The 20,930-nt window shown below is 43.7% G+C and overlaps 1 protein-coding gene and 1 long non-coding RNA gene across 2 annotated transcripts in view; both read right to left on the bottom strand.

Annotated features, from left to right (window-relative positions):
• Positions 1 to 20,109, bottom strand: part of RARRES1 (retinoic acid receptor responder 1) — a 41,757-nt gene extending 21,648 nt beyond the window's left edge. The window contains exon 1 of the mRNA XM_082394486.1: positions 19,766 to 20,109. Within this exon, the coding sequence (XP_082250612.1) occupies positions 19,766 to 20,044 (279 nt within the window). The 5' untranslated portion in view covers positions 20,045 to 20,109. The remainder of the gene's footprint in view (positions 1 to 19,765) is intronic.
• On the bottom strand, positions 1,534 to 19,635 carry LOC309629953. The gene is made up of 2 exons (XR_014245322.1): positions 2,834 to 19,635; positions 1,534 to 2,508 (listed from the first exon to the last, which is right to left on the bottom strand). It is a non-coding gene; the product is annotated as an uncharacterized lncRNA (long non-coding RNA).
• Positions 20,110 to 20,930: the final 821 nt, after the last annotated feature.

The raw sequence follows: 20,930 nt of genomic DNA, 5'->3' as shown, positions 1-20,930 counted from the left end.
CAACAAAATGCATGGCAAAATACCACTTACAAAAATGTTTTAAATAAAAATTTGCATACACACACCAAAAATATCTTTTATAAGAGCACTTACAGACAGAAGAATATACATCAGCCCTTTTCAAAGTGGTTGCCCATGGGAGGGCAATGGAATCAAGGTGTGGACAAAGAATGTCACCTGCCATTTCAGTAAACACAGGATACTGCAGCCATAAAGCCCCTACAGTGCAACCCTGAGGGGAATTCAGGATGGAGAAAAACAGGATACTGGCCCTAGATAGTTAAGATGCATATCAAAGTAATAATTTCAGTGAGCCCAGACTCTTGCATCTTCCCCTACATAGAAAAGCACGAAACTCATTAACTTGAATACAGACTGAAAGTGAGGGGATGGAAAAAAATATTCCATGCAAATGGAAATCAAAAGAAAGCTGGAGTAGCAATACTCATCAGATAAAATAGACTTTAAAAGAAAGACTATTACAAGAGATAAGAGAGGACATAATGATCAAGGGATCAATCCAAGAAGAATATATAGCAATTGTAAACATTTATGCACCCAACATAAGAGAACCTCAATACATAAGGCAAATGCTAACAGCCATAAAAGGGGAAATTGATAGTAACACAAAAATAGTGGGAGACTAACACTCCACTTACACCAATGGACAAATCATCCAGACAGAAAATCAATAAGGAAACACAAGCCTTAAATGACATATTAGACCAGACTTAATTGATATTTATAGGACATTCCATCCAAAAACAACAGAATACACTTTCTTCTCAAGTGCACATGGAACATTCTCCAGGATAGATCACATGTTGGGGCACAAATCAAGCCTTGGTAAATTTAAGAAAATTGAAATCATATCAAGCATCTTTTCTGACCACAACGCTATGAGATTAGAAGTCAATTACAGGAGAAAAAAAAACTGTAAAAAACACAAACACATGGAGGCTAAACAGTATGATACTAAATAACCAGTGGATCACTGAAGAAATCAAAGAGGAAATCAAAAAATACCTAGAAACAAATGACAACGAAAACTTATGACCCAAAACCTATGGGCTGCAGCAAAAGCAGTTCTAAGAGGGAAGTTTATAGCAATAAAATCTAACCTGAAGAAACAAGAAAAATCTCAAATAAACAACCTAACCTTACATCTAAAGCAACTAGAGAAAGAAGAACAAACAAAACCCAAAATTAGTAGAAGGAAAGACATCATAAAGATCACAGCAGAAATAAGTGAAATAGAAACGAAGAAAACAACAGTAAAGATCAATGAAACTAAACGCTGGTTCTTTGAGAAGATAAACGATATTGATAAACCTTTAGCCAGACTCATCAAGAAAAAAAGGGAGAGGATTCAAATCAATAAAATTAGAAATGAAAAAGGAGAAGTTACAGCAGACACTGCAGAAATACAAAGCATCCTAAGAGACAACTACAAGAAACTCTATGCCAATAAAATGGACACCTGGAAGATATGGACAAATTCTTAGAAAGGTATAACCTTCCAAGACTGAACCAGGAAGAAACAGAAAATATGAACAGACCAATCACAAGTAATGAAATTGAAAGTGTGATTAAAAATCTTCCAACAAACAAAAGTCCAGGACCAGTGGCTTCACAGGTGAATTCTATCAAACATTTAGAGAAGAGCTAACACCTGTCCTTCTCAAACTCTTCCAAAAAACTGTAGAGGGAGGAACACTCCCAAGCTCTTTCTACAAGGCCACCATCACCCTGATACCAAAACCAGACAAAGATATCACAAAAAAAGAAAATTACAGACCAATATCACTGATGAACATAGACGCAAAAATCCTCAACAAAATACTAGCAAACAGAATCCAACAACACATTAAAAGGATCATACACCATGATCAAGTGGGATTTATCCCAGGGATGCAAGAATTCTTCAGTATACACAAATCAATCAATGTAATATACCATATTAACAAATTGAAGAATAAAAACCATATGATCATCTCAATAAATGCAGAAAAAAGCTTTTGACAAAATTCAACACCAATTTATGATAAAAACTCTCCAGAAAGTGGACACAGAGGGAACCTACCTCAACATAATAAAGGTCGTATATGACAAACGCACAGCAAACATCATTCTCAATGGTGAAAAACTGAAAGCATTTCCTCTAAGATCAGGAAAAAGACAAGGATGTCCACTCTCACCACTTTTATTTAACATAGTTTTGGAAGTCCTAGCCACGGCAATCAGAGAAGAAAAAGAAATACAAATTGGAAATGAAGAATTAAAACTGTCACTGTTCGCAGATGACATGATACTATACGTAGAAAATCCTAAAGATGCCACCAGAAAACTACTAGAGCTAATCAATGAATTTGGTAAAGTTGCAGGATACAAAACTAACACACAGAAATCACTTGTGATCAGAAAGAAATAAAGGAAACAATCCCATTTACCATTGTAATAGAATAAAATACCTAGGAATAAAAAATAAATAAAAAAAGAATAAAATACCTAGGAATAGGGCTTCCCTGGTGGCGCAGTGGTTGAGAGTCCGCCTGCCAATGCAGGGGACAGAGGTTCGAGCCCTGGCCTGGGAGGATCCCACATGCCGTGGAGCAACTGGGCCTGTGAGCCACAATTGCTGAGCCTGCGCGTCTGGAGCCTGTGCTCCACAACAAGAGAGGCCGCGATAGTGAGAGGCCCGCGCACTGCGATGAAGAGTGGCCCCCACTTGCCGCAACTAGAGGAAGCCCTCGCACAGAAACGAGGACCCAACACAGCCAAAAATAAATAAATAAATAAATAAAATTAAAAAAAAAAAAAAAAAAAAAAATACCTAGGAATAAACCTACCTAAGGAGGCAAAACCCCTGTATGCAGAAAACTAAGACACTGATGAAAGAAATCAAAGATGACACAAACAGATGGAGAGATATACCATGTTCTTGGATTGGAAGAAGCAATATTGTGAAAATGACTATGCTACCCAAAGCAATCTACAGATTCAATGCAATCCCTATCAAATTACCAAGGCCATTTTTCACAGAATTAGAACAAAAAATTTTACAATTTGTATGGAAACACAAAAGACCCCGAATAGCCAAAGCAATCTTGAGAAAGAAAAATGGAACTGGAGGAATCAGGCTCCCTGACTTCAGACTATACTACAAATCTCCAGTAATCAAGACAGTATGGTACTGGCACAAAAAGAGAAATATAAATCAATGGAACAGGATAGAAAACCCAGAGATAAACCCACACACCTATGGTCACGTAATCTATGACACAGGAGGCAAAAATATACAATGGAGAAAAGACAGCCTCTTCAATAAGTGGTGCTGGGAAAACTGGACAGCTACATGTAAAAGTATGAAATTAGAACACTCCCTAACACCATACACAGAAATAAACTCAAAATGGATTAAAGACCTAAATGTAAGACCAGACACTCTAAAACTCTTAGAGGAAAACATGGGCAGAACAATCTTTGACATAAATCACAGCAAGATCTTTTTGGACCCACCTCCTAGAGTAATGAAAATAAAAACAAAAATAAATAAATGGGACCTAATTAAACCTAAAAGCTTTTGCACACCAAAGGAAACCATAAACAAAACGAAAAGACAACCCTCAGAATGGGAGAAAATATTTGCAAATGAAGCCACTGACAAGGGATTAATCTCCAAAATATACAAACAGCTCATGCAGCTCAATATCAAAAAAAAACAAACAACCCAATCAAAAAATGGGGGGAAGACCTAAATAGACATTTCTCCAAAGAAGACATACAGATGGCCAACAAACACATGAAAAGAGCTCAACATCACTAATTATTAGAGAAATGCAAACCAAGACTACAATGAAGTATCACCTTACACTGGTCAGCATGGCATCATCAAAAAATCTACAAACAACAAATGCTGGAGAGGGTGTGGAGAAAAGGGAATCCTCTTGCACTGTTGGTGGGAATGTAAATTGATACAGCCACTATGGACAACAGTATGGAGGTTCCTTAGAAAACTAAAAAGAACTACCATATGACCGGAAAGTACACATATGGTGCACATTTGGCAGTTGGTGGAATAGGCTGGGATTCTGAGAAGTCATTTTGTCTGGCTGTACCAACTCTCAGGGGCTTTGTCATCTTAACCTGTGCAAAAAAGGTCTTTACCTTCTTTGACTATTTTGGGGAGTAAAGTTTTCTCTTTTTTTTGGCTGCACTGCACAGCTTGCGGCATCTTAGTTCCCTGACCAGGAATTGAACCCGGGCAGCCGCAGTGAAAGAGCCAAGTCCCAGCCACTGGACTGCCAGGGGATTCCCAGGAGTAAACTTTCTATATCTTGTGTAGGCTTTGCACTCTCTTGTGGGGATGCCTCTTTCATCTTCCTAGTTTGAGTCACTATTAAGATATATCTTGTTAATGGCCAGATGATGGATCATTTAAATTGGAGAAACTTCAAAATTGGTAAATTTTTAGAGAGCTCTTATTATATAGTTGTTTACTGGCACCTATAAAAAAAACAAATCAGAAGTTGGAGATGTATAGGTATATGTATATATAAAATGGCTAATCAAAAGAACCCCTTTAGTTTAATTTTTTTTAATTTAATTTTTTAAATTTTTGGCTGCATTGGGTCTTCATTGCTGCACACAGGCTTTCTCTAGTTGTGGTGAGTGGGGGCTCCTCTTCGTTGAGGTGCGCAGGCTTCTCATTGCAGTGGCTTCTGTTGTTGCAGAGCACGGGCTCTAGGCACGCGGGCTTCAGTAGTTGCAGCACGCAGGCTCAGTAGTTGCGGCACGCAGGCCCTAGAGCATGCGGGCTTCAGTAGTTGCGGCACGTGGGCTGAGTAGTTGTGGCTTGCAGGCTCAGTAGTTGTGGCTCGCAGGCTCTAGAGTGCAGGCTCAGTAGTTGTGGCACACGGGCTTAGTTGCTCCACAGCATGTGGGATCTTCCTGGACCAGGGATCGAACCCATGTCCCCTGCATTGGCAGGCAGATTCTTAACCACTGTGCCACAAGGGAAGTCCCACTCCCTTAGTTTAAAACAAACAAAAAACCAGTTTGGGAAGTCTTATTTGTGGCCTTTGCTTCCCCTCAGTGGGTCTTACAAATCCTAATAAAAACATTAGGTTAACTAATGTAAATTAGGTTGATTAATGGGGAGGGAGGGAGAAAAAACTGAGGGGAAAGTCTAGAGACTTCTTCCCAACAAGGTGGAAATTTTAAAGGGACTCCTACCAAAAGGATAAAAATCTTTAGGTGGTTATTAAGAAATGGGATAAATAAAACAGATGTTAATGGGATTAAAACAAAAGGTTTTGATACAACACTACCTAAGGTTGGGTAGTTTAAAGGGACCCCTACTGGTCCCCAACATAAAAGGCCCCAAACAAGTCTGCTTTATTTACCCCAGTTATATATATAAAGGCTGGGGCGGGGCGGAATTACATTGAGATACTTGACCAGCAATTGCTTGGGGCAACAGTTAGGCCAATTAATCAAGTTAAAAGATTGACAAAAGGGCCTGAATCTCTCAGCTCAGCCCTTCACTGGGGACCCCAGAGCCTTTTATACAAAAATAGATTAAATGGTTGGGAGATTAAAAAAAAGAAAAGCATCTAAGACTCCTTGTAAGACCAAGACTTATTGATGGGGTCCTAATGGAAACTAAAGTTAAAGGTATAAAAGTTGATAGAATTGAGATGAAAGCTTACATAAATTGGTATGTTTAAATGGGCTTTATAAGATGGTTACATCTTTTTTCCCTAATTATACTGTAAGACAGACACTATGTCTCCCCCTTCCTGGTATAAGACAGGGCATATAAATCTGCCCCTCAGACAATATTAGTTAAACATACTAAAAGAAACCAACACGGTTACCTGAGACCACACAATATGAAATAAAAACTGAGTGCTAATATTCAGGGGCCAATAAAAACAATAATAGAGATTCTTGCTCTGGGTTTAACTTGTGCACTCAGAAAGAGGGCCTCTGTTGAATCCCTTATGCAAACTTTTGAAAGCATGATAAATAAAAGCTTAAAATTCTAGGACATAGAACTCCTGAATTTCAGTTTAGTTGGAAATCTTCTCATTGATATAAAAAAAGCAACTTAAAGAAAATGTTGTTGGACAAATCAATCTTTTAGTATAATTTACGAAGCAGATCTGTTCTCTGGGGTATTAAAAGCAACTGTCTGGTTTCAAGTCTCTACAAATCAGAAATGTAGATACAGCTACAATGACCTGAGACTGAGCCTAATTCACTTAATCAGGTAAAACCTGATACAAATTAAAAAAAAAAGGAAAGAAATGGCCTTTTAAAACTCAAACCATTGGAAAGGCTCCCTCGCTCAAAATCTAATTCACAGCTTCCTTAGGGGATCATCAAGAACAAATACAAATCTTAGAAGTCTTTTCCACAAATATCAATAGTAAAGTCTTGGTCATCTGAGAAAATAAAGTTGACTTATTCCAACTTATTTATAAACTAGTAAGTTTATATCGTAATACCTGATTCAAAACTAAGTGTTAAAGTGAAGCTATGAGATCTCTATTTTTGTTTGTTTATGTCAGTGTGTACATTATACATATAGGTGTTTTTACCTCTGGAAAATATTATCAAAATTAAACTTATAAAAGAGCTCTATTTAATTGACTAAATAGTAAGCACTTACAAATTAAATATTTCCAAGTATAAAGGAAACTGGCCAGAATGAATTCCAGGTTCACATGATCTAGTATGCAAGGAAAGTAGGATGAGTGTTTTTGGCAAAAGAAGGTATGAGGAGTGGAAGTACATTTTGTTAAGGGAAAAGAGAGATTTTGTCCTTGAGCTGGTTGTCTCTGGGCGGAAAAATAAGGGACAAACTAAAATGGATATAGAAAGTGTGAAAGGTTTGTAGAAAGACAGCTCTGAAAAAGTTGTTCCATGCATGGTCGGGCTGGGTTTGGATTGAATTTAATTAGGTAAGTGAATTTTGTTCAGGGTGGGCCAGTGCAGGACTGGAGTTTGGTTTTCTTTCTCTGTTAAGAGAACAGAGTTTTCTTGGAATGTTGAACTAAATACTTTTGGTAACAGATTGTGAGTTTCTTTGCCTTCTAAATGGTCTGTTATTTGCCTTAAAAATCTTTTATTGTCACTTTGGTTGAGTGAATAACTACTGCTTCACAGTGACCTATGATCCTATTTGACCAAGTGTTTTAAAAACTTGACTTTTTTTTTTATAACAAACTTCCCAAATATCAAATTCTAATTAAGATTCTTTTGACTTTCCAGCTAACTTTGGGATGCTTCAAAGGACCCCGAAACATCCCAAGGAGAGATATTAAACTAATTAGGTTTATTTGGCATGTTAAATTACATGGGAAACATTGTCAAATAAGTGTGATAAAACCTTCTTATTTTATGGGTAAATGTCATTAATATAGATATTCCAAAACTTATATGGAATTCCTAAAAATCTGATATGTCCTGATATAATGTTATCAGTTATAATTCTAGTTGTTATCTTAAAATGTCATATGACACAGAAATAACCAAGTCTCTTGTCAGTTACACTGTAAACAGATCTTTAACCATGCCATTTTAAGTCTTTTGTCATTTATAGACAATCACTATTTTACTCTGATGCTTTTATAAAATGAAGATTCTCAAGAGGATTCGTAAAAAAGACTTTTGACAAATTTGTTTCTGATAACTTTTAGATCATACCACTGAACTCAGTAAGAAGTTACAAAACCCTAACGGAAAACCTGATGACTTCATCCAGATCAACTGGAATTAATTACATGGGACTGAATGAATTGATAAATATGATTTATAATTTTATGATTTTTTTCTGAAATATACTGGCTTTTAATCTTTTTTTCCAGAAAATCTTTCCCTTTATGCTAATTTTGATCTACAACAAGCTGATAAAGTGTACCTTTGTAAACAAAGATGAAACATGTACCTTTTTCTCTCTACACGATCCTTCCAGAATTTGGCTTATCCAGCTGGCTCCCCTGTGGATTTGATGGCTTATTGAGACCAGATTACAGCTAGTTATACTAATCATTGTTTTAATTTGTTCTCTTGTTGTTTTCAAATTATTTATGGCTTGTGCCTTTCTCTGCTGTACTTTATTAACATTACAGGTGTATTATTTACATCCTGTCTATTTTATGAGATTATTGTCTCTTGCATTACCCAATGTGTAACCAGGCCTCCAACAAAACTAATGATGGCTAAATGTCTTGAGGCAATCAATCACATATATAACTCTACGTAGAATAATTGTAATAATGCAACTGTAGATATGGGAAGAAGCAACAAGAGAAAACATTTCCTGGATCATAACAGACTAGTAGAACAGGCAATCCAGAGAATTTTAGATTATCAACAGGGCCTAATCCAAAAAACTTAGCACATTGAGTGGCCTATCAACAGAATCCTCACCTGATCTAGGAATGAGCTTTCCTAGAGCCATGGGACAAAATTGGTCATGAAATGCCTCCCAAATGTTGGTCAAATTTATGACCAAGAAGAGGCACTGTGGACAAAGAATGTCGCCTGCCATTTCAGTAAACAAAGGATGTTGCAGGCTTAAAACCCCGAAAGTGCGCCCTGAGGGGAATTCAGGATGGAGAAACACAGGATACTGGCCCTATATATTTAAGATGCTTATCAAAGGAATGATTTACATAAGCCCAGACTCTTGCATCTTCCCATACATAGAAAAGCACTAAAATCACTAACTTGAGATGTTTTTGTGATTAGCAGTAATCTTTTGATGTTGAACTACATGTTGTTTTGTTTTGTTTTTGTTTTTGTTTTTCAGCAAAAACTCCTACATATCCTGGCACCTCCCTTACCTCTTTGGAGTAGTTCCTCAGAGCTATCTGAGAGGCTGCATCCTGGGCTATAGTCCTCAGTAAGTTCACCGAATAAAACATAACTCTCAACTTTTAGGTTGTGCATTTTTTTTTCAGTCGACAATGGGAAAGGGGATAAAAGAGAATAAACAGCCATAAGAGAGGGGTCTCCACGAAGCAAAGGTAATGAGGGTGTTATTCCCTCAGCTTTGTACCTGGAACCAACAAGTGCATGAATGGGCTTTTAACAAGATAGAAAGTCATTTAAAAAACGTTAAGTCCGAAGTAACTCGGCAGGGATGTCCCCACCCCATATCTTAAACTTGTGTTTTTGTCCCTCATGTTGTTGGTGTGATCAGATTTGCAGAGTGAGGTAAACTGCCCACTATAGTGGTTTTGAATCTAGAAGTTCGGTACCTGGGACAGAGCCAAAGCCAAACTCTCAAGGTCAGGTGGTCCTCCCTCTGTGCTTACAACATGTGTTGTGACGGCCAGATGATGCAAAGCTAATCCGTTCACTTAATGACATTTTTTGAAAAGCTAAACAGACATTTTTTAAAGAGCCAAGGCTGTCGCAGGGAAGGTGACAAGCAGGTCTGGCTTTCCTGACGTGAGGAGTGTTCCCACGGAGCGGAGCGGATCATGGGGCTCTGCTCCTCCCATCCCCACGCTGCCAAAACTGCCCACATGCCAAACAGATTAGGAAGTTCACATCCCTCTCCAGGCACAGCCAGGGGCACAGCACCTTGCTCTAATCTTTTCCAGAATAAAGCTTTTTATGTAAAGAAAAAGTTGGCAAACAAAGCAAATTACTATATGGCTGTATAACCTGAAGGAATGAATTAGTAGCTCTTTGCTACAGATTTCTTTTTAATTACGTGTAAAAGAGGACTTATGTACTGTAGCCTAGAACTAAATGCTTTACAGTCACGGACCACCAATGATGTGGTTTATGTTCTAACCTGTTTTTTGTGTGTTTGGTTGATTTTGTAGGTTCCTTGGTTTTTGTCCCCAAAGGCCATGAGGAAGGGCAGCTCCAGGCAGCCGCCCTGCCTCAGGACAGGCTCTTTAGGAGAGTGATCAGCACTTTGATTTGGGGCTTCCCTTGCAATCAGTTGGGAGGGAAACAGGCCAATTTTAAAGTCCTGTTTAAGAAAGTGTACCACAGAATGCCTTCATAGGACAAACTCATCTTACTAGATTTTTTTTTGGGGGGGTCAAAAAAAAATGTTCCTCAAATCCCTATCTAATCAGTGTCAAGCATTTATTCAGCACTTGTGTATAAAGCATTCTGCTAGCCACTGGGTAGAATCATGATAAAAACTATAATATATATGTTAAATATATATATATTGAGCTCTCACTACATGTTTCATGTGGTTTAACACAGCGCCCAGGGACTACTTATCACAGCACAAGAGTCCTTTGAGGTAAATACTGATCTTATCCCCATTTTAAAGATGAAGAAACTGAAGCACTTGCCCAAAGTTAAGGAATTGTCCAAAGTCACAGAGCCAGTAAGTAGCGAAGCCTGGCTCCAGGCCCCTGCTCTCCCCTTATACAGCACAGAGGTGATACAAACAGACCCAGTCAATCCCTTTAAGAGAGGGCGGAAAGAAAGCTGCCTGGTGTGTGTGTGGGAAGTGTGAGTGTGTGTGCGGGCGTGAAGTGTGAGAGAGGGAGGGGGAGAGAGAGAGGAATTGAGAGAATTGGACTGTGCTTAAAACCACAGTTCCTCTAGACAAGACCACGCAGACCTTCTGGAAGGGAGACAGCTGGGCAGGGAGTGTGTATCCATTTCCTAGGGTGGCCATAACAAAGTACCATAAACTGGGTACCTTAACACAACAGAAATCGATTCTTTCACAGTTCTGAAGGCCAAAGGTCCAAAATTAAGGTGTTGTCACGGCTGGCCTCCCTCTGAGGCTCTGGATAGAATCCCTCCTTTCCTCTTCCGAGCTTCTGGTGGTGGCCGTCAATCCTTGCCTTCCTTGGCTTGGAGCTGTATCACTCCAGTCTCTGTCTCTGTATTTAAATGGCATTCTTCTCTCTGTATCTTCACATGACCTTCTTCTTTTTTTTTTTTTTAATAAACTTATTTATTTAATTAATTTATTTATTTATTTTGGCTGTGTTGGGTCTTCGTTGCTGCCTACAGGCTTTCTCTAGTTGCGGCGAGCGGGGGCTACTCTTCGTTGTGATGCGCGAGCTTCTCATTGCAGTGGCTTCTCTTGCTGCGGAGCATGGGCTCTAGGCACACGGGCTTCAGTAGCTGCGGCTTGTGGGCTTCAATAGTTGTGGCTCGTGGGCTTCAATAGTTGTGGCTCACGGGCTCCAGACGCGCAGGCTCAGTAGATGTGGTGCACGGGCTCAGTTGCTCCACGGCATGCGGGATCTTCCCGGACCAGGGCTTGAACCCGTGTTCCCCACACCGGCGGGCAGATTCTTAACCACTGTGCCACCAGGGAAGCCCTCACATGACCTTCTTATAAGGACATCAATCATTGGATTTAGGGCCCATGCTAACCCAGTATAGCCTTATCTTAACTTGATTACATTTGCAAAGGCTCTATTTCCAAGTAAGGTCATAATCACAGGTACAGGGGGTTAGGACTTCAATGTATCTTTTTTGAGGACACAACAATCCACAACAGTATGGAAGTGACGATGATCTGAGACTCTGGAAGGAGTCCCTGGATGCACTCTTTCAGGCAGGGTTTAAGTGGAAGCTTGAGCCAGTGCAGCGCAGGAGGGGGACTCTCCAGGAGGACTAGGCTGGAGACAACTGGGGAGAGAGAGGGCAAGGACACTCAGGAAGACAGGTGAGCAGCCAGGCTGGGGAGATTAGCAAGTTAATAGCAGGGATACTTGGAGTGGAGGTCACCATGGTGGATGGGGCCAGATTAGAGAAGGTCTCTTAAGGGACTTTATTCCAGAGCCATGGATCTCAAACTTGAGCTGGAACAGAATCTCCTGGAGGGCTTGCTAAATAAGACACAGTGTGATGGCTCCACCCCAAGTTTTGATTCAGTAAACCTGGGGTGGGGCCTGAGACCCTGCATTTTCACAAGTTCTAGGGGATGCTGACGCTGCTACCGCTGGTCCAGGGACCACACTTTGAGAACTTCTCTCTAGACACTGAGTGGAACCACTGAAGCTCAGAGGGAGGGACAGGAAGTAACAAGTAGCTCCAGTGACTGTCACTAGAAGACAGATGAGCAGGAGATTGAGGACATGACAATTAATTCTCTCCAAAGGTTTGAGGGTATCATGAGACTAAACGAAACAGAGGAATGTTATCTCAAAGTTTGGTCCACCTGGAGTCTTTGGCAAATCAGGTCATGATGATTCAGGAAGTTCATGGGACAGATCGACCCTCTGCTTCAGGGAGTGCAGGTGATAAAACTCCGTGGCAACATAGCATGTGCTGTTTTTCAAGCAGCAACATTTGGAGAAGGCAGTCTGGATTTAAATCATTTCTGAAGAAAATTCACTCCTTCCTTCTTGCTACATGGATAACGACTTGGCCATGTTATGCCATTTATATCCAGGAAGTTAAAAATTACATGTTCTAATAGCAACTCTACTAAGCCATGTCTCATTTTCAGTAAAAAGCTATTTTCTGTAAAACACAAAGCTTTTGTTTTCATGTCAGTAGATCAGAGATGTCTCCTCCAGCACGTGTCCAGACTATCTTTATATTAGATACTATACAACATTTGCTTGCTTGTTTAAAGTCAAGTCATTGAAATACTGGGTGTGAGTACTGGACATAAAACTGAGGAACTTGATAAGGGATGGAGAATAGGTATTTATTATTCTAAGAGCACATTTTAAACACCTAACACCCCCTTTAAACTCACTCAAAAAACACAACAAAAACCTAGGGCAAATGTAAGAGCAGGGACGGTACCCAGAGAAACCTTGCTGTCGGATGCCGCAGGGGTCACAAAAACGCCGCGACTCTGGGAGTCTCCAAAGATAACATTCTGCCCAAAGCTCATTTACAGAAAGAAAACCCTTGGGAATTCCCTGGCAGTCCAGTGGTTAGGACTCTGAGCTTCCACTGCAAGGGGTGTGTGGGTTTGACCCCTGGTTGGGGAACTAAGATCCCACATGCCTCGCAGCGCAAAAAAAAAAAAAGAAAAAGAAAACCCTGTGCTTTGGGGGAAGCCTGTCTCTTGTTTTTTCTCTCTGCCACTGGTTCCTAGGCATGTTTCCTTCATGTGACCTTAGAGCCGGTGGTGACAGCCTTAAACTTCATGTTTCCACATTGAGGGGGTGGGCAGTGGGGACAGACCAGCTGTCAAGAGCTCAAACGGTGATGCTAATCTCCCCTCGGGCACACAGTGGGCCTCACTGGCCTAACAGACTCGGCTTCTAAATGTCCCCTCCAGCCTTCACATTTGGTAAGAAAACATAAATGTCACGCCATTCCAGGAAAAGCAAACTTCTTCATTTTATAAGGTTAGTTTTATGAGTCAGGCTTAGTTGGAGACAAGTAAACAACTCATCTGTGGACAAAAATTGCTATGCTGCTCTTATACTCTGGACAGAGAGAACATCAGCGTATTACATTATACCCTGGAATTATCTCATTGCATTTTCCTTCTCTCGGGCAATGCCAGATAAGGCGATTGCAGTTTACGGAACAAAAGTCCATGACCTCCAGATCAGGCCCCATCCTGTGGGGTCCAAGGAGATCTTTGCACTGGACACTTCAACAGGCTAAGGAGTAGTGGAGAGAAAGAGACAGAATACTGTGTGTTAATCTGTTTGGCCAACTCTGAGTACGAGTTCTTGACCCTTCTTCCAAAGGAGCCAGGGTAGAAGTGGCCAGCGGCAGTGTTCCCCTCTGCTTCCCCTCTAGCTCAAGGTGGGGCTCAGAAAATTAGAAAAGGCTGGTTGCAAGAGATTTGAGGTATTCGATCTCCCTCCTCCTGTAGGAGGGCTGGGAATGGGTCGGGGCCTGGCCCAGCCTCCTGTTCCTGATGCCCAGTGGTCCCAGCACCCGTCCAGCTACCTTTGTTTTCATCTAATATTTAATATTTGTCTTTAGCAGGTCCCTATGCTAGGACAGTGGAGATAAAGGGAGGCCTTCCACCCTGTGGAAGCAGACACACATGCAGGGCAAGAGAACAAAGCAGCCTACAGTCAAGTACCAACACCGGTTGTGGAGGGTGGGCGTGTTTGGGGGTGACGAGGTTACCAAGGCTGCAGAGATCAGCCAGAGCTGCCATCTCCTGGGTAGAGTCACGTGTCCGGCAGTGTGGTAAACACTTGCATGAGCTCGCAGCCACCTGGAAGCTGGGTGTGTTAGGCTGAGTAATGGCCCCCACAGATGTCCACATCCTAATCTCTGGAATCTGTGAACATGTTTACAAGGCAAAGGGGATTTGGCCAATATGATCGGGTTAAGGATCTTGAGTTGGACAGAGTATCCTGGATTATCCAGGTGGGCCCAGTGTACTTACATGGGTCCTTATAAGGGAGAATAGTGTTATATTCAGGAGATGCTACCTGCTGGCTGTGAAGATGGAAGATGGAGGGCAAGCCAAGGAGTACGGTCGGCCTTTAGAAGCTGGAAAAGGCAAGGAAATGGATTCTCCCCTAGAATCTTCTGAAAGGATGCAGCCCTTTCAACACCTTAATCTTAGCCCAGTGAGACCTATTTCAGACTCCTGACCTCCAGAATTGTAAGAGAATAAATTTGTGGGAGTTTTTTTTTTCCCTACAAAGTCTGTGGTCATTTGTTACAGCAGTGAAACTAATACAGATACAAAATTACCTGTGATCCTCCACATAGTGTTCTGTGTTGGCACCTCCTCTTGGGGCCATTGTGGATTCATATACATCTCGTACACAGCTATGGTACAAGACTCTTTCATAACTCGACTTTACTGGCTAGAGGCGTCTTGAACGATCCTAAGAAGTAACCCAGAGTGGGGAACTGCTATTGCTACTGTGGGACCAGCTCTGTGCAAACCTCTTCAACTGAGGGGCCATCACAAAGGCAAATAAATACCGCGGCTGCAAAAGTGTGAATAAATCTCTAGGGTGATTCATGCTGATGAATTGAGATCAAGGGTCAGGTTGGATCTGGGAGACTGTGTGTGTGCATGTGTGTGTGTTTATGTGTGTGGATTTAACATTCCTTGTCTCATTAAGATTAGTCATCTTAGGGCTATTTACATTCCATCTCCAGCAGAACCACCGAGGCCGTTCAAGGAAGAGTGTGCAGCCAAGCCACACTCCTGATGGTTAAATTCACAACCCACCAATGGTGGTCTTTATTTGGGATCACTACTAATGTTCCATGATCACACGCACCCTTGGCTATGACTCCCCGTGTGGCAAGACAAGTGGAAATGTTGTGGGCTGGTAAAAAAAAAAAAACGTGTGCGGTTCAAAAACAACTTCTTACAAGCTGGTTAAAAGCGTTTGCTCATCCACGTGCAGCTGGCTTGAGCGACTGAGGGACACGCGCCAGGAAGGCCAAGGGCTAAGTTTACCCTCAGGGCCAGTGGCCTTTCCCACCCCATACTGGACCCAGACTCTGCAATCAGAGCCTTTAGACCAGGTGGGCGCCGCGGTGGGAGGTGGGCGGAGCCATTGGGGGCACCTGTGCCATTTCAGCAGTGGCAGTGCCCGGAAAGGAGGGCAGGCTTGGGCCTCGGTTCTGTGCTTTCAGGATTGTTATGTTTCATCCTCACGGCAGAGGGCGCTGAGGAGCGCCACCTGCATCCTGCCAATAGCCACCCTCTACTGTTCTTTCATGAGGGCTGTAAAAGCACTTAGGAGTCTTGCTTGCATGAAAGCAGAGATTCTTTCACTTAAGGGTTTTATTACTTATCTTTCCCCTCCATATTCATTGCGACCTTCTTCAGTCTCCAGTTTTCATTTCTATGGTCTGCTTGATGTATTGCTTTCCTATTCTTGTGAACCATCACCTCTAAATTAGACATTAATGGAGAGAGGCCTTCAAGGAGAGCAGTAATTAGATGAATTGTGCTGTATTAAAGTGCTTCACAGATTGAAAAGGGATAAAAGAAGAAGCTTTTTCTTAGTAGACAAGGCGCTCTCCCAGCTGCCTTGTGGCTCAGCAGACCGGCTCTGTTCCGCCTTCCGACTCACCCGGGCCCGCGGGGGCGGGGGACAGCAGCCCAGCCCACCAGTGCTGGGGCGGCCGGATGCTCACCAGAAGTCAGCTGTTTTGCTCCCAAACTTACCTATGCCAGGTGTACTCATTACCTAGCTGCATCATTAAATGTTCTGGTGAGGAGGGGCCACAAAAAAAGATGTCATGTCCACAAAATCCAAGTTAAATGCAGTAGAAAGAATTGATGAAGTCAAGTCTCTAAAACTCTTGCTGGTAAATTGGGTATGGGTGAGTCATAGGCAAGAAAAGTCAAGAAAAGTAAAAGGAGAGGATCATGAACTGTATTCTTTGCAAGTGCTCCCTCCACTGTAAGTAAACAAAAATGGAAATCACAGATGCCCATTATGGGTGTGTCTTCTTGCTAGAAAGACTGCAAGGAGTGCCAATTAATGGCCTTCGCCCTACACAAAAAGACAGATAGTTTTATATTTACTGATTTTTTTAAAAATTAATTAATTATTATTATTATTATTTTTTGGCTGTGTTGGGTCTTCGTTTCTGTGCGAGGGCTTTCTCTAGTTGCGGCAAGTGGGGGCCACTCTTCATCGCGGTGCGCGGGCCTCTCACTATCGCGGCCTCTCTTGTTGCGGAGCACAGGCTCCAGACGCGCAGGCTCAGCAATTGTGGCTCACGGGCCTAGTCGCTCCGCGGCATGTGGGATCTTCCCAGACCAGGGCTCGAACCCGTGTCCCCTGCATTGGCAGGCAGATTCTCAACCACTGCGCCACCAGGGAAGCCCCCTACTGATTTTAATTTAGATTGAAGCAGTTAAGGTTTGGGCATAACTCCCTCCTGCCCCACCTTTGGTCAACTGTTTCAATTATTGATGTTTCCAACTACTGGTCCTGGCCTGGTCCTTGTGAGCAATCCCCAAGCAAGGGCTGATTTCAAATGGGTTGCCTTTCTCCTGAAGTTTGTGCACACAAAGATCTCGCCAGTCTCTCTAAATGCCAGGGAAGGGCTGGCCTCTCACCGGCTGCTTGGGGCAGGGGCCAGTTGTCGTAGGACTGGCCAGAGGATACTTGCCTCAGTGTAAGAGACAGCCCCAGATCGTCGGGAGCAGGGCTGATCTAGGATACCCTGGGTAGCATAGGAGCTCTCAACACCACCCCTCCATGCTCTGGGTCCTAAGGCATCAGAAAAATAGCCTCCTGGTCGTGGAAGGGTAGTGTATAGTCAGGAAAGAGAGGTCATCAGATAAGGGCAATGAGGGAACACAAATCATGGTCTGTGATCTCTCCTTACAATTAGTAAACAAAACAAAACAGAATGCTCACAAGCTCACCAGCTAGCTCTAATTTCTTCTCAATACTTCCTTGCATTTACTACCACAGCTATTACTGCATTTTACCACTAGAGGGCAACAGTGTTCCTAAAATGAGGGTTTGTTGCAGAACCGAAAAATCACTTACAATCAAGGAATTTCAGAGCTGGAAGAGGTTTTAAAAATCATTTGGTTCACGGGCTTTCAAAATTTTTTCAGCTGAAACACATAGCAAGAACTGCATGCTTCATAATGACCCAGTTCATACATATATGTTTGCAACATTTTGAGGCACTACTTACCCTGTCTTCGGCAATGCACTCTAAACAGTTTGTATTCCAAACTATTTCATTTAAAACAAAACAAACAAACAAAAACCTGCAACCACTAAATAGATTTCATAACCCAATAGTGTGCCATTAGTTTGAAAAACCCTGACTTGGTCCCAGCCTCTCATCTGTAATACAAAGGGATGCACTGACCCCGAGGATGGAGAAGGATGCTATCAGCTACACTTCTCTCGCCCACCCAGCCACCTGCTAACCCCGGGTCAGTCCTAGAGGACTGACAGATATTGTCCAGCAACTCAGTGCTCACTCTAATAATGCACTGATTGGATAAAGAGTTTTGAGAGTCTATCATTTTCCACCTCTTATCAATGCTACAACTGCTCTTGTAATTGAAGCAGAAATTCCTTGCATTGAAGGCTCCTTGCAGGTGGTGTCTATTCTCCTCATTCAAACAGTTTCAATCAATCAAGCAATTTCACTGAATTCCAGGGGGAAACTGAAACCACTTTAGTCTCTAGAGTCTTGGCCCTGAAAATCACTAAGTTCTCTTCCTTGGCTCCTTGATGTTAAAACATTTATAATCACTTTGGGAGGAAATGTAAAGGTAAACCAGATGATGGAGGAAGGTATCGTTTCTTAGGGTCAATGCCCTGGATTCTTCTACTTCTTAACTCCTCCTCCCTCTCATGCATACCTGCCTCTAATTTATTGATTATCCCCCCCCCAGCTTTTTTAGGCCAAAAAAGGAGATCCCTTTAAAATTCAGGATTATATTATTACAGATGAAAACAGTAACTGAGCTCTCTGTGGGTAAGACAGGAAGTTTTTCTTAACTCACTTGGATTGAGTTTATTTTATGAAAGAGGCCAAGTATTTTATTTTTTCAATAAGGGGTTAACTAAATGCATGAAAATGCAAATTATTTTATTATTTAATTCTTTTTATGGTCTTAGAAGGAAGAAAAAAAATTCCTGGGACCTGAAAAATTCCTGGTGCACTTTAGAAATCTGAGCTTAGTTTTCTGTAGGGAATCCTTCCCACTGATAACCAGGGAGGAAATATTCAGGGGGGGCCCTCTTTGGGCTCTGGGAGGTGGCGACTCCCTTACTGTGATAGAAAGTTCTCAAGCTCTGTTCCCTCACTTCTCTGTTGGGCTGGTAAACTGAACTTTTTCCTCCCTGACACAGCAAGGTCTGTTAGAACAGGTGACAAGCACAGGTTGCCTTTTTTTAGGGAAAATTTTATTTCACCATTCAATAAATCTAGACAAGCTGGGTGTAGGGTTAAGTCTTTGAAGAACCAAGGCCGAGCTTCCAAATGGCTTTCTCACACCCTTAACACCACGTCTAGAACAGTCTTAAAGAAAAATCCTACAGACACTCTTTAAAATTCTATTTACACTCTTTACTAAACTCTAGATTCCTTAAGGCTGAGTCTACAGGCTTTGTGGAATATTGGAGGATTACTGGAAAAAGCATCGTCACTTTTGGGACAGACTTAGGGTAGTTCTGTAACTTTCGTAATCTTCTCCTTGATGAAGAAAGCAACGTAGCTTCACAGACACAAAATGGTACCTACAGCCAGTGCCTTGAAATCAGCAACCGAATGAGATGCCACGTTCTTACAAAACAGCCCTGGTTCACTCACTCTCATTAGATTAAAGCAGACGCCAGGATTACGAAGATTCTTGCCCAGGGCAACGCGTAAATTGCAATATTATCCAGAAGCCCTTGCAAGATGGCCTGCAATTAACCAGGGAACGTCAGCGGTTCGGCCTGGGAACTGGCTTAGATTTTGGAAATCCCACCCAGAACTAATGCTCGGTGACCACCCCATAGCAACCAATTCTGGGTAGTCGCAGAAAAGATCAAGCCTTGCCTTTTGGGCCTGTTCCTCAGTTTCCCCATGCACCTCCTTCCCAGGTATGGGAGCTGCCCTGTAAAAAATCTTTATGGCCCCGTAAATGCCAGAAAGAACGAGCCAGCTTTCTGCGGACTCCGCGCACTGACGGGCCTTTCCACGCCTGAACAGTTCCCGGCGCCGAGGCGCGAGCCGGGATCCCCGCAGGCGCCTGGCGCATCACAGTCTCCCTCGCGGATCCGCCGCTGGGCGCACAGGCGCGCGTACCCAGGCGTCACCACCCACGCGCCTCACGGCCGGTCCCCGCGCGCGCCCACTGTGTCGCTCTGGTACTCACCCACGCGCGGCCCTCCTGCACCTCAGCCAGCACTCGAAGGGCGCTGGGCGAGCTCGCGCGGAAGTTGAAGAAGTGCAGCGCCGCGCGCGCCGCCTGCGACAGGACCCCGCGCGGGAGCTCCGCGTCCTGACGCCACCCGGAGTCCTCGGGGTCCCCGGACCCCGCGGGCGCCGCCGCCGCCCCCTGGAGGGCGAGCAGCAGGAGCAGCGCGAGCAGCGGGGCGGCGGGGTACGGGTCCCCCGGCCGGGGCGCGGGAAGCGGTTGCCGGCGGAGCTGCATGGGCGCGGGCTGGCGCGACGCTCGACGGGTCGGGGCTTCGAGCGGGCTGCGCCGGCGCTAGAGGCAATAAAGCCGCGCGGGCCCCTCCCCTCCGCCCCCGGCTGGAAGGAGTCCCGGTCACCCTCGGCCGCGCCCTCTCGGCGCTTCCCGAAGCCCCTGGGCCCCTCCGCCCCGCCCCACTCCGCTTGGTCTCCCGCTCCCCCGGCTCCGGACGCGGCGGACACGGCGGCGCCTCCACGGCGCGGGGCCGGGGTATCTGGCCCGGGCCGCGCGGGCAGGGGGACGAGGGGGGCAGTGGAGACTCCTCCCCCAAGGGAGAGCAGCCGGGTTGGCGCCACCCCGCGCCCCCAACCCAGCTTGGGGACCTGGTTTCTCTCCCCTGAGGCTGCTGTGATTTCGAAGCCCTTAGGGTTTCAGAGCAAACCTGCTTCAGTTCTCCAAGGCTTGGAGCTCATTTCCCAGAAGATGAAATTGGAAACGGGTGGAGAAGGGGGCGGGACGCAGCCGGCATTGATGGGGGTCCTTATAGCACAATGACCTTGGAAGTGGGACAGGTCGCCAGAGAACTGGGGCTGGAGAGGAGGCTGCTGTGGTCAGCAGGGCAGAGCCAGATAAGGCCCCAGAGGCCCCAGTGGACTTAGAAACATTGATAACCCTGGTGCGGCACAGATGGGCATGGAAGCCAGATTCCAGGGAAGTGTGGCATGGATTGGGCTGTAGGGCAGTGGAAGCAGTGAGGGTTGACAACTCTTTTTAGACACCTGGCATGAAGGGGTGAGATGGCCTTGTTTTTAGGCCACAGAGGGAAAGCCCAGGAGAACCAGGAAGTAGATGCACTCCCCTCATCCTTTTTCCCACCTCTCTTTATTTTCTTCAGGGGTCCACC

The sequence above is a fragment of the Balaenoptera borealis genome, assembly GCF_965194805.1.
Source record: "Balaenoptera borealis genome assembly, chromosome: 5".
NCBI lineage: Eukaryota > Metazoa > Chordata > Mammalia > Artiodactyla > Balaenopteridae > Balaenoptera > Balaenoptera borealis.
The sequence above is the reverse complement of the archived record's forward strand: the minus strand, read 5'-3'. Positions and strand labels throughout refer to the sequence as shown.